Source organism: Cavia porcellus, unplaced genomic scaffold (genome assembly GCF_034190915.1).
Source record: "Cavia porcellus strain 051 isolate PalLab524CR breed Dunkin Hartley unplaced genomic scaffold, mCavPor4.1 scaffold_5, whole genome shotgun sequence".
NCBI lineage: Eukaryota > Metazoa > Chordata > Mammalia > Rodentia > Caviidae > Cavia > Cavia porcellus.
The window spans coordinates 93735314-93748713 of record NW_026947488.1 but is presented as its reverse complement, the minus strand read 5'-3'; the positions used below and the strand labels follow the sequence as shown (position 1 = coordinate 93748713).

The 13400-nt window shown below is 44.9% G+C and overlaps 2 protein-coding genes across 17 annotated transcripts in view; one reads left to right on the top strand and one right to left on the bottom strand.

Moving 5' to 3' along the window:
• Lonp2 (lon peptidase 2, peroxisomal) overlaps positions 1-4018 on the bottom strand; it is a 94220-nt gene extending 90202 nt beyond the window's left edge. The window contains exon 1 of the mRNA XM_003469431.5: positions 3627-4018. Within this exon, the coding sequence (XP_003469479.1) occupies positions 3627-3859 (233 nt within the window). The 5' untranslated portion in view covers positions 3860-4018. The remainder of the gene's footprint in view (positions 1-3626) is intronic.
• The window catches only part of LOC100717367 (ATP-binding cassette sub-family C member 12), a 98152-nt gene continuing 88712 nt past the window's right edge, over positions 3961-13400 (top strand). For 14 of the 16 annotated variants that reach the window (XM_063249314.1, XM_063249316.1, XM_063249319.1 and 11 more), the window contains exon 1: positions 4012-4147. The gene's annotated coding sequence lies outside the window, so the exon portion shown is untranslated. The other 2 variants (XM_063249307.1, XM_063249309.1) reach the window with 2 other exon arrangements.

Sequence of the window (13400 nt, the reverse complement as noted above, 5' to 3'; positions counted from 1 at the left end):
AACAGATTTTACTCTTTCCTTTCAACGATGGACAAGATGAATTTGTACCATAAAGTATAAAAATACATACTTGTTAACATTGCTTTTAAACAGCTGAAATACTGTGAAACACAGCAATTATGCAACACTTAATGAGCAACTCACACTTAAAGAACTGAACACTTAATGATCTCTTAATGAGAGAAGCACTGCTATCAAAGCTCCGGAAACAAAGAAAACTTATACATTCCTGGGAAGGAGCCACTGAAGTTTGTGGTTAGTTTTGTCACAGAGTCTACTACCTTTTCCTGAACAGCTGACAATGGCTGACTTGCATATCTGCTGTCTGGACCACAAGTATTTATACTGTGTTAGGTATATGCTAAAAGCCAACTTGGGATGTCAGATGTGTAAGACAGCAACTCAACAGGGGCTGCAGGATCAGTACTACTGGAAAATGAAGCCATGGACCCTGAAGAATTCCAGGTTAGAAGAAGACCATCTCAAAGTCGTCTTTGAGAAGGGGACTCTGCAGGGAGTGCTAAATTAGAATGCTTCTTTTTTTTTTTTTTTTTGTAAAGAAAATGATTTTTATTATACATTTTAGGTGTACATAATGATCACATTCATCACAGGGAATTTGTACCTGTACATGATATAACTTGATTCTTTTATCCCCATTCTCCTACACTCCCTTTGACGACTCCTCCCTTCCTTATTCACAAAGCTTTGCTTCCATCTTTCCCTTTTGTCCATTTTTCACTAATAGAAAAACATTCACTCAGGAGCCACTACAGTTCTGGTGAGCAAAGACACAAGGAGCAGGGCATCCTGCGGGGGACTCTGCAGGGGGAGGCAGAGCTCTTCCTGTAGAACTGCTGCCTTCAGCAACGTCCCACACTCACACATAGACACAACCGCACTGCTCACAATGGCAGTGGCAGCACCGGGACTCAGCATCTGCAAAGAGACACAGGGAAGCAGACAGCCCCTGGCGGTCTGAGCTCAGTTACCTGCACCCCTTGGTGCACCAGGAATCGGAAGCAGTAGCAGAACCTGGCACAGCCTCTCTGGAGGACACTGCACTCTGGAAAACAGGTAACCAGGAGGAATGGGGGTAACCCAGAAACAGACTAGCGTCATGGATAATGACTCAAAAGACGCAATAAGGAAAAAAAGACTTCAGAATCTGTTAGCAAGGAATATAGTGCACTCTTTCTTCTACATATTCTTTGAGTAGCAAGTAGATCTTTTAGGTTGGATCAGGTGGCTTCTTGCAGTGCCATTCTTGCAAGACATTTCACTGCACATTTTCTAACTTAGGTGATTAAATTTTAACATTGCTAGTAATGTTTGGAACAAAAGCAGCATATAAAAAGGTCAGATTACACATTACCTGAGTACAGTGGTACCTCGGGGTTTGTTCCTCAATTTTGGAAAAGATGGGCACATTCCTGTTTAAGTGGGCAAGATGATCATAGGTCATGTTTGTCCCTGATGTAATTTGCAAACAAAAACAATTTATTTTTGGGGTGGGGGGTACCAGGGATCAAACATGACCATGTGTTTGCTAGGCAGGCACTTATGCCACTGAGTTAAATCCCCAGCCCCCAAAACAAAATTTTGTCAAATGTTTTTATTTGTGAACTAAATTATTTGCAAACAAGAAGGTTCATGAACCAATGTACCACTGTATTAGTGTTTACTTCCAGGTAGTAGGATTTAGTTATTATTTTGGAGAAATTTACATAAAAAATTAAAAATCCTGCAAAACTTTGCAAGAATACTATCAACAAACAGTCACTCAAACCAGCAATCTACCAACCTAACTGTAACTCTACTTTTAAAATATAGAGACTCCACAAATAATCGATAACATACATAAAACAAGAACCAAAAAACTCTACTCATGACCACTTTTGCCTCAACAGCAACTAAAGTGCCTGGAACAGAAGGCAAAACATTATGGAAGAAATAAGCAGAGGATTAAAGAGTGGGGTCAATCATAGGGGAACCAGAATCCAACACAACTGCCAAAGAGCAATAAAACTTGAAAACTGTCCAGGATAACCAAAGTAGATGAGAGCTCACTACTGTTCATGCTTGATAAAAGCAAAGCTTTAACAATGTGAACAAATTTACATTGTTGTAGAGGTTTTTGTTTGTTTTTGTCTTTCAAGCAACTATCAGACTCTTCTGAAAACCTGAAGAAAAACTGGGATTTTAATCAAAACAGTCCCAAGAGTTCAGTGACAAGGCCTATGTGTTTGTGTGTGATGTAGAGGATTTAATACAGCCTCATTTTAAGCCTCTAGAAATCTATTCAGTCAGGAACCCCTTGAAAATAAAGGACAGGGCTAGAAGGCAGCTAAGTGGTAGAGCGTTTGCCTAGCTTGTGTGAGGTCTGGGGTTCCATCCCCAGGATCAGACAAAAAGAAAAAATAAAAAGGAGGGACAATGCAGGGAAGAAGGATCTCCAAATTCAGATACAGTTAAAGATAGGAGGCAGGAGCATAGAGGTGAGTCTGAAGATAGTATTTGTTGAAAGAATACTACATGTCAGCACTGTTCAATAAAAATGTGAGCCACGTAATTTTAGGAGCCACGTAATAAATAGGTGATATTTAATCTCATATTGTCAAAATATTACCATTGCCACATGTAGTAGACTATGTTGGACTTTATTAATCAACAAAGTATTTTTCATGCTAAGATTTTTCAAACTGTAAAGTGTACTGTACATATACAGCCCCTTCAGAGTAGCCTACTGTCCTGGTTTACCTGGAATTGATGAACTTTACACAAGCCTTTTATTGCTAAAACTCAGACAGTCCTAGCAAATCATAACTGGTTACTCAGGCATCTCAGTTTGGACAAGCAGTATTTCAAGGGCTCTACAACTGTTCACCAAGCATGGTCAAAGCAATCTATACACTTAATTTAATCCACCCAAAGGATAGATGTTGTTAATCTGCAAATTACAGATGAAGAACTAGACGTACGTGGGGTCTCATCTGGTAAGGTTGGAATGTAAATGTTAACATGTGCGAGAAGGAGCAAAGGTTAGACGTCAGGAAAAGTTCCAGAAAGGGAGACAAAGGCAAATGTGAACAGGAAAGGCCTTTAAAAAGGTGTGTGTTGGGGGGGGGTGGAGTAAAGCGAGAGGAAAAAAGAGGACATACACAAGTGTAGAAGAGCACCCAAAAATTAAGACAAAGTGGTGCACTTTAGGAACGGCTCAGGACCAAAAAACCAAAACAAGACTAAACACAAAACTTGCGAAGTACAGAATGTCTCAGTTCAAAGATAAACTTGATGGGAGGAAGGAGGAAATGAAGACAAGGGAAAAAGAAAGAGGAACGGGGGAGGGGCGAGGAGGAAAAGAGGGTGGGAAGGAAAGGAAAGGAGCACGCGGAGAGAAAACGGCCGGGAAGTTTAGGGCTCTGGCCCGGGAGATTGAAGGGGGCGGGGAAAGGGACAGGTTAAGCAAAGCGGCTGGTAACCAGTAGCAGTTTTCACCACTGTTTCCTGAACGACCTCATGGATAGTCGCTGGGCAGCTCTATTCCCATTTCCTGCGAGAGGGCCGAGCCTTGCGCTCGGAGCGGCCTGACCGCTGCAGGCTCTGGGAGCGGGCGCCCGGCCTACCTGTGCAACGGCGGCAGGTCCTGTGCGTCGCTGGCCGGGTCAGGCGTGTTGGGGATGACACCCAGGATGGTGCTCTGCAGCGACGTCCCCTTGAGCAGCCGGCTCCGGACCAGCTGCAGGTTGCGGGCCGTGTCCACGCTGGTGCGCATGGTGGAGCCGGGCAGCAGCACACCCTCGTGGGTCAGCAGCAGCGGGAGGCGGCTGGGGATCTGAATGGGATTCACTGACGACATGGCGACGGCCGCTCACAGTGGCAGCTGTCTGACGGGTCAACTCTGAGGGTGGCGACCCTGCCGTCTAGCTGCTGCTTCCGACCCCGCCCTACGGTCCGCCCCCAGGCCCAAATTCCAGGGCAAGAGACTCCGCGCTATGGCACGCCCCTAGGCTCAAATATCCATGCTTCCGGGTCCGCGCTACGGCACGCCCTCAGGTCCATATACTGCCGCTTCGCGTTGCCTTCCGCCCCTCCTCCCCCTCAGAAGTCTTCCTTTGAGGATGCGCGGCGCAGTAGGCGAGAATAGGTGAGCAAAAGCCGGCTACAATCTTCGCCTCCTAGCAGCGTGGCTCTCTTGTCTTAAATTATTTTCAAAGGATAATTTGTATGTGCCATTCAATTTCATTCAAATGGATAAATGGGTATTTTAAGCCTTCTATTTGAATAGATTTTAGATATGCGAAAAGATTGCAAAACTATAGCAGGAGTTTTCCACACACCTTTCACCCAGTGTCCGCTTGTATCCTCTTACATAATCACGGTGTGTTACGAAAGCGAAGAAGGTGGCACTGCGGTCGCCTCACCCAAACACATGACCCTGGCCGTTGGCCCTCTGGTTACCGTGCCTGGCGGGAGTCTGGAGCAGGACTCAGGCGCGGCCCCTTCTTCACTTTGTCAGGCCGCCAGGTCTGCTTTGATCTGGGACATGCTTCAGTCTTTGATTTTTTTTTTTTTTTTGACTTTTAAAAAATACTGTATTTTAGAGATCTGTCCCAGCGGCACAGCACCCACCTAGCAAGCACAAGGTTGTGAGTTCAATCCCTGGTACCGAAAAAAAAAAAAAAGAGCATAAACATACTGTATTTTAAAGGGTATCCGTTACCAGTTCGGATTTAGCGGACTCCAGGACCAATGCAGTGCTGCGGGACGCCTGGCTACAGTAGGTAGCGCTGTTACTGCTGACTGTAATCTTGATAACTTGGCAGAAGTGGGATCTTCCAGGGTTTTCTACTTGTCTTTGCATACCTAATAAGTATCTTATTAAGGATATAATTCTGCATTTATTTATTGAATACTATAAGAATTAACTTCCTGGGCCGGGTATTTAGCTCAGTGGTGTAAGCACCTGCCTGGCAAGGGCAAGGCTGTGAGTTCAATCCCTAGTACCAAAAAAAAAAAAAAAAAAAAAAAAGGAAGAAAGAAAGAAAACACTTCCTATCTCTCCCATGTATTTACTTATGCCATTATTTATATTAGTATGAACACGTGGATATTTATTTTTATGCTTCTCCAGTAATATGTGTTTCTTTGCTTGCATTGTTTCATTTTTGGCCATTGGGACTCCTTCGTGTTGACACTTGACTTGGATTTGACTGTAGGTTACAGGGCAGGGGTGCTCTTGGAAACCAGGAAGGGGTTGAAAGCCACTCAACTCAGTAGTCATCTCTGCACTGGCCCCTGTAAAGCTCGTAAAGCTCATTCCCACCCTTGCACATTCCTTGGCCAGGGTGACAAATCGATAGATAGCCGAGCCTGGTGCTGAATAGACAGAACTGTATGTTTTTGTGTCAGCTCCAGATTCAAGAAAGGAGAAGTAGGGTTACTAGGTGCTTTGGAAGGACACAGATGAAGAATTTGCAAACTCCTGGCTAAAGCGCTGTGTCTGACATGATCCCATTTTTGTTCATTCGTTCACTAAGTAATATCTTCTTGGTTAGTATTTTATTAGTCATTTGCTGCAAATATTTACTCTTGCTGCATGTAATGGAGGGATATATCAGGGAACAACACATACGTTTCCTGCCTTCATGGAGCTGATTCTTTAGTAGAAGAAGCAAACAAGAACAAAACAAATAAAATATTTTTGGGTAGTGATGAGTTCTTTAGATGCTCCAAGATAGACTATCTGAAGGGCTGACATTCGAACTGAACCCTGCACCATGAGGAAGCAGCAATGTAAAGACCAGAGGGACTTGGGACATTTCCCAGATGAAGCAACAATTGCAAAGACCCTGTGACTAGAATGAATTTGGGATGTTTGAGGATCGTGCTCCCAGAATGTTCTGAGCATGAGGCCTTATAAAGTGTGTGGGGTCAGATCATGGAGGGTTCTGTAGGTGCTAGTAAGGGTTCAGGTCCTTAAGCCTAGTGGAAGGTCTTGGAGGTTTCAAGTTGAGGAAACCATTGTTACGCTTCCATCTTCAAAAGATAACTTTGTTTGCTAGAAGGTAAGGACTTGAGATCCAAAGTAGGGAGGTCAGTTAGGGGGTGCTGGAGTTTGTTGGGGAAGAGGAGTTCAGACTGGAAATGGTGGAGTTAAGCTACGCCTGAATTCAGCAGGATGTCGAGGGTTGGCCATGAGTGATGATGGAAGACAGTGGCTGAAGATTGATCCCAAGGTGAGGCAGGAGGCACAGGGCCTGGAGAGACTTGAGCTGGTGACCGATGATCCTGGGTACAGTGTGCAGGCTGTGGATCATTTCTCTGGATATGAGCTGTGTACTTAGCCCTGCAATAGATGCTGGGAGTAACATGGAGATAAAATGTGCAGGGCCTAGGTCCATAAGACTTCACCTTCCCATCAAGCTGTCTCCAGGGGATAAGAGCAAAGGGTGCATCCTTTGAGTGTTTTAACAGTGAACCTCTAAACAAACTTTGTGGTGTATTTTAAAAATACTTATGCTTTGTAGAAGACTACATGGGCACCTCTCCTTGAATGCAGAACAATTGCTGCAACATTGATTATATGGAGGCTGATTTCTGTATACTGAAATGTGCAGAGAGTATTTCTTTCTCTCTTCATTTGGCTCTAAGCAATGCAGATAAGGCTGGCTGAAGTACCAATATGTGACCTGTGGGCCATTCTGACTGTTTCCTGTTTCCTTGCGCAGCGCTGTCTGTAAAACATATGAATACAGTGGAATGGCAGAGCCAGTCACCTTGAGGAATCTCAACTGGGTGCGAGTCTCAAAATAAAGAGGCTGTGAGTCTCCAAGGCACATAAGTTTACACAGCCTCTTAAAATAATTCAATTGCTACCTTAATGGAGCGGTACAGATTGATCCTTCTGCAGGTCATTGTCTCTGTGTATTACAAAGATGCTTTTCTCCCCATCCAGCCAGCCACCTCAAGTTCCTCACCATACTGAGCCAGCCCCTTCTTCACAAGATAATAAATTCTGGGAGAGGCCTTGGCTCTGGGTCTCTGTCCACACCTTTTCACTGGGATCGGCTTAGGCTCCGTGGCTGCCCTTAACTTTGAATATGTTGTAGTGTCTTTACTCTTGCCATGGGTTGCACTGGAGGTGCTAGATTAGAATTAATTTGCCAGGGGGCTGGGGATTTAGCTCAGCGGCATAAGCACCTGCCTTGCAAGCAGGCGGTTGTGAGTTCAATCCCTGGTACTGATAAAAAGCGAAAAAGACAAAAAAAAAAAAAAAAAAAAAAAAAAAAAAAAAAAAAAAAAGAATTAATTTGCCAGGACTCCAGTAACATCTCAGTGGAATTACAGATATCATTTTCTGGATTGTGAGGAATACTAGAAAAGGGCTTGTAATATTTGGATTACAATATTTGGTATTGGGAATACAATAATGTTTAATGCTTTTAGTATGCATACATCCCAACAACAGGTTCTGGACACACACTAACAGATGTATTTTTAGAGTTCCTACCCATGCCGCACTGTTAAAGGGTGGCCTTGTGTGCTGATGGGTGCAAGTTTAAGTTGCGGGCGTGATGAACGCCTTCTTTCAGTCGTGTCTGTGTGTTACTATAGTGGGACGCGTTGGCCCACTCGGGAGAACATTAGAATTTCCATGTGAAGCCTTCGGGGATTTAGTGTGTCACTTTCCTGGCCTCCTCTGTGCCAGGCTCTGCATGTATGCATTCATTGTGCATCAAGTATTCAAACAAGTGCTTACTGTGTGCTTGTGTAGGTTTAAGGAAAAGATGTGGGCATTGTTAAAAGATTAAATTTACGAGTGTATGTGGTCTGCAGTGATTACATTGTCACTAGCGGAGAGGGAAAAGGAATAGTTTTACAGTATTTGAAAACTATTGAGTTTTTCAGGTCACTGACACAGGAGTGAAAATCCAACCAACCTGTGTCTTTGGTATTTCACTTTCTTCCTTTTTTTTTTTTTTTTGAAGTATAACCATTTTTTTTTTCACTTTCCTTTTAGTCGTTAACATGAAGCAAAATGTCGAGCAGTGCTTGAGTGAGAACTGCACTGGTTCGCTGGCTACCACACAGGCCAGGTATGGGTGCAGCATTTATTGACTGCCAGGGACACAGTGCTTCGCCACGTCGCATGGCTTGCCGCTGATTTCTAATAATTCACCACTGGGAATCCCCATGTCGGGTAACCTGTCTTTCGGTACACCGTGACCTGACCCCCCGCCCTCATTCTGCCATATCATTGTGCTTCCATATGTGTAAACACTATGGAGAAGATCTGCAACCATTAGCGTATGGTACCCCTCTTACCTGAAACAGCTTCCCTCTCCCGCCGTCCTGGTCCTGTAAGTACCCACCTTCTAGTGGCCGGGCCAGGAGACCTGCTGGCTAGTGCCTCAGTTAGGAAGTGTGCTGTATCAGTCAATGCTGACTAGAGAAACAGGTATAGCACAAGGTACACAAAGGTACAGGAATTTATGAGATCAGCTTATGATGGTCGCCTGCAGGTTGCCTGTGTGTGAAAGTGTGCAGAGGGCATCTGCACAATGGAGACAGAAGGATTCAGTCCAAGGTCTGGGGCCCACTGCAGGGCCCAATGTGAAACCGTATCAGGAGGCAGTGGGTCTGGGATAGAAGGCTGAAGAGTCTACACTTCAAGCCTGCAGTATCTAAGGCGGATGCTAGAAGCCAGAGGCCATGCAGCTGAAGGCCGAGAGTGGAGCTCCTCTAAAGAAACAGGAGCAGATCTGTCCTTCCTCATTTCCTCTATATACCATCCAGGCCTAGAGCCGCCCTAGGGTAGGTCCTCTGTACCCCAGGATGTAGAATTGATGAGCTGATTTAGTTAAGCTTCTAAACTTCTCAGATTGATACAATTCATCAAGCATTGCGTCTACCTAGTATGGTCTTTAGGAGAATTCCAGAAATGGCCTTTACAAGATTTGCTTGTGATTTGTGAAAGGAAGGGGAATGGGACGGGGCAGGGTGGAAGAATGCCGGGGGTCTTCTCCCAGAATAGTGGGTGAGAGTGCCATCCAGTCACTTGAAGCACAACCCAATGTTTGAGTGTCAGAAGCTGAATCTAAACACAAGGACAATTGCATAATTTGTGAGGCCTGGTATAGAATGAAAGTATGAAGTTCCTTGATCAGATTTGCAAAGAATTCTGGGATGGCACCAGCGCAGCTTTAAGCCAGGCTTGCAGCCCACCTGGGCCTTACATAACACAGGCTGTGCCCTGACCACATGCACCCCTTATTTCTGTTCTGAGAACTGTCCTGAGTTGTCACCTCCTCTCCTGCCCTGGGGATATGGGTGTTGCTAGATTAGCCAGGGAGCGAATCAGAACTCAGAAGGAAAAAGGAAAATAAAACATACATCCAGACTTCCCCTGGAACCTCTGAAAACCAAGAATCAGACAATAACACGATAATCTCCTTTCATTTATTTCTCTAATTTGCTTTTTGGGATTTAGCTCAGCGGCATAAGCACCTGCCTTGCAAGCAGGCAGTCGTGAGTTCGATCCCCGGTACCGATAAAAAGGAAAAAGACAAAAAAAAAATTTTTGCTTTTTGATTGCATTATTATTCTTGTAGAATCATACATATCAGACTTAAACCCTCTAATTAAGCAAACTTGCTGAGGTAAAAACCTCAGGCCCAGCCTCTCTTGGCTCTCCCTGGGGCTATCTTCGCCCCAGCTCTCCCAGTCCCATGGAAACACAAGCTCCGGTAGCAGTGAATCCCAGTGCCAGCCTCAAGCCCCTGGCTCACTGTTTTGGTGGCCAGAGGGCGTGATGACCGCACATCTTCCTGGAGCTGAGTCATCCGTGACCTGACTACAGGTCCTACGTTTCGTATTCCAGGTTTTCACAACATAGCCATTTCAGAGAGACCATTTAAAAAAAAGAGAATAAAACCAATCAAAAGAAACCAGTGGGGGCTGGGGATTTAGCTCAGCGGCATAAGCGCCTGCCTTGCAAGCAGGCAGTCATGAGTTCGATCCCCAGTACCGATAAAAAATGAAAAAGCCCAAAAAAAAACCAGTGTAAGAAATACAGGATTTCAAAACATTACAAAATCAACAGTAGTTACCATCATGCCCCTTGACGTCTTCAAAATAGATGCAGATAACTTTGGACATAGTAAAAATCAAGCAGAAAATAGACATAATAAGAACAAAACAATGAATGCCATAAAAGAGTTCAAAACAAGCCAATAGCAAATCCAAAATTGCTACCATAATATATTTTGCTATCTCTGAAATAGCTGCCATTGGAATTGACATAAACAAAGCAAAAGAGAATAAAACCCAACCCAACAAAACAATGGAAATGATACAGGACTTCAAAACAAGACCACAGGGAATCAACAGTGGCTACAGCCCTCAGAAGGAGATCCCCCCAGGTGCCACACTGTGTACCGGCTATTCTCTGAATCTTCGATCATTTCACCTCCATTGCCATCATCACAGCCTGTGGTTCTCCAGATCAGCCGGTTGCTTACTGAGGTCGGGGTGGGGTGGGGATTGGCTTCTTGTTTACCAGCCCATGCACCAGAAGGGGTGGGGTCTGTCTGTTCCCAGTCTGGTGACCCAAGTATGGCGCTGGTTCCGACTGGGCTTGTTTCCTGGTGTGGCCTTGTTCTCTCCATCCCCAGTCTGCAAATGGCCTAATCCACTTTTTTTTTTTTTTGGTTCTGGAAGTTTAACTCATGCCTTGTACTTGCCAGGCTGGTGCTGTGCCACTGAGCTATATTCCTGGCCCTAACCCACTCCTATTTGTTAGTTTATTTTTCTAGACAAAGTCTGTCTGTAGTGCAGGCTGGCCTTAAACTCACGATGTAGCCCAGACTGGCCTTGAATGTGCGGTGATCCTCCTGCTTCAGCCTCCCAGATACTGGCATTATAGGGCACCATCACACCTGGCTCATCATTTATTTACCGGGCATTTATTCTCCCAGGATGACTTAAGTCATAGAGATTCAAGTGGAGGTTTCAGTCCATATTCAGCTGGCTCTAAGCGGCAGGGTGGCATGGCGGGCCATGCTGGGTGGGGGTATAGCACTCACACTGGGCTTTAGTGAGATCTTGGCTCTCAATAAATTAGTGGTTGAGGGTGCAGCTGCATAGTGAATTACTTGCCTAACATGTGCCAGGCTCTCGATTCTTTTCCTTTCTTTGTTAGCATATATCTGGGTCCTGTTCACTCTCCCTTCCCTCTCTACCTCCCATCTCCCCCACCCTCAAGCTACTTCCCATCTCTGCATCTGTCTTCCTATTTCCTATCATTTATCTTTAATTTGTTCTTTGAATTATTTACAGTTGGGTTTCTCAGATAAGAGAAGCCATGTGATATTTAATCTTCCATGCCTGATTTTTTCCCTTAACATTATGGTTTCAAGGTGCATCCATTTTCCAACAAATGGCTCAAATTTATCCTTTTTTGTGGCACTGTAGTATATATATATATATATATATATATATATATATATATACCACATTTTTATTAATTCATTGGTCCATGGAAGGCAGGCTGCATTCAAGATTTAGCAGTAATGAGCTATACTGCTATAAATCCCCAGTACAGCAAAAATAGAAAAAAATAGGAAGAAGGTTCCATGTACTTACTATAGAAGGAATGATAGAAATAGGAAAACCAGGCCTAGAGGGAAGCAGTCCTCCATTGGTCGCTGATGAGGGGGATCTTGACACCTGTGAGCCAGGCGACAGATCCTGACGCACTGATCTGCCTCGGCACTGTGGCGGTGTGTGACCTCCTGTTTTGGTCCTGAAGTTTGAACCTCGGGCCTTGCTTGACTCTGGAGTTCCACCTGGGGCCTGCTGACGTGGGACAGCAGTGTGTGTTCCATCACCTCCCAAGGACCTTTCCCAAGGGATTGTATTCAGAATTTCACTAAACTTCTAGGTCTAACTACCACTTTACTAGGAAACACAGGAGACAGGAGATTCTGTTAGACAAAGCCACAGGGATGTGATTTATTCAGTCCCACGTGGGGGAGGTCCTACAGGATAAACACCTCGATTCCTTTCACCAGGAAATCGCATAGAAGGGAAGAGGCGGTCAGACTGCTGCCACTGGACATGAGACTCTGGCAGCCCATCAGGAACAGCCCTTGTGTTTCGCATAAAGACCGTGTGGCACAAGTGCACGATGAGTGCAGGTCAGCCAGAGCAGGGATGGGAGGCTGGCGTTTGGGGCAATGTGGCTGGGACTGGAGATCAGTCACGTGAACTCTGCCAGGCACAGAGAGGCAGCCACTGCCTTCCCCCGCTCATGTGTGAATCTGAAACAGCTGGTCTCACAGCTGGGCGCAGATCGGTGGTTACAGAGGCCGGGGACAGGGACAGGACAGGGAAGGCTGACAGCGTGTTAGATTTCGGTCAAGCAAGAGAAAGAATGCGGGTGCGCTATTTGGTAGAAAGGTGCCTACGTCATGGTGTTGTACTGCATATTTCAAGAATCTAGGAACAAGGACTTTGAATGTTCTTGCAACAAAGGAGTCGTGGATGTTTGGGGAGATGATATATGTGCCTTGGTCTGGATGTTACACATGCATCCATCACCCAGCACCCTGTGGATGGATATAAATTTAATGTGTCTGCTAACAAAATCAAGAAAAAATATGAAAAGAAACAGGCCTATTGGGTGTGGACCTTATGGATCTTGATTCATACAAACTATAAACTATAACCCTAACTATAAAAAGTATCTTTGAAAAAAAGGTATCTTTGAAATAGAGAACTTTGAATATATACAGAAAGTGAAATGCTACTAAGGAATTATTGTTACTGTGATTTTTAAAAGTCCTATATGGAAGAAATACATATTGAAGCATTTGTACATGCAGTGATGTGTTTGAGATTTGCTTTAAATACCCCAGAGAAAAAGGCCTCGAGGAGCAGAGATGAAACCAAACAGGGAAAAATGTCATCCCTGATCCAGAAGGAGAGCTTCAGAGTGCCACACTTGCTATTCTATGCTTTTGCCATTTGGAAATTCCTGTGACGAAGCTCTTGGTTAGTGAGATGGGTGCCCTGGTGACCAGGCAGAGACTGCACACTTTTGCCCCTTCAGGCTCTGCTGTCTTTGGAGTGAAGGAGTCCCTGGGTGCAGATATGGAAAGGCTCCTTGCTTTGAGTGATGCTGCAGTTCCAGTGGACCAGGATGAATTTTCATGTGTTTGTGGGCTGCTGCTTCTGTGTTTCAAGTGTACTGGGACCCGTGAGGGCAGATGGGGTGAGGTTGGGGGACTTTGGGCTTCAGAGACAAGAGAGTGAGCAAGGGACACGCTTACGCCTGTACGTGGGGTCAGGATGATGGTGTCTCTCAGCTGCGGTGTCTCTCAGAAAATGAATGAGGA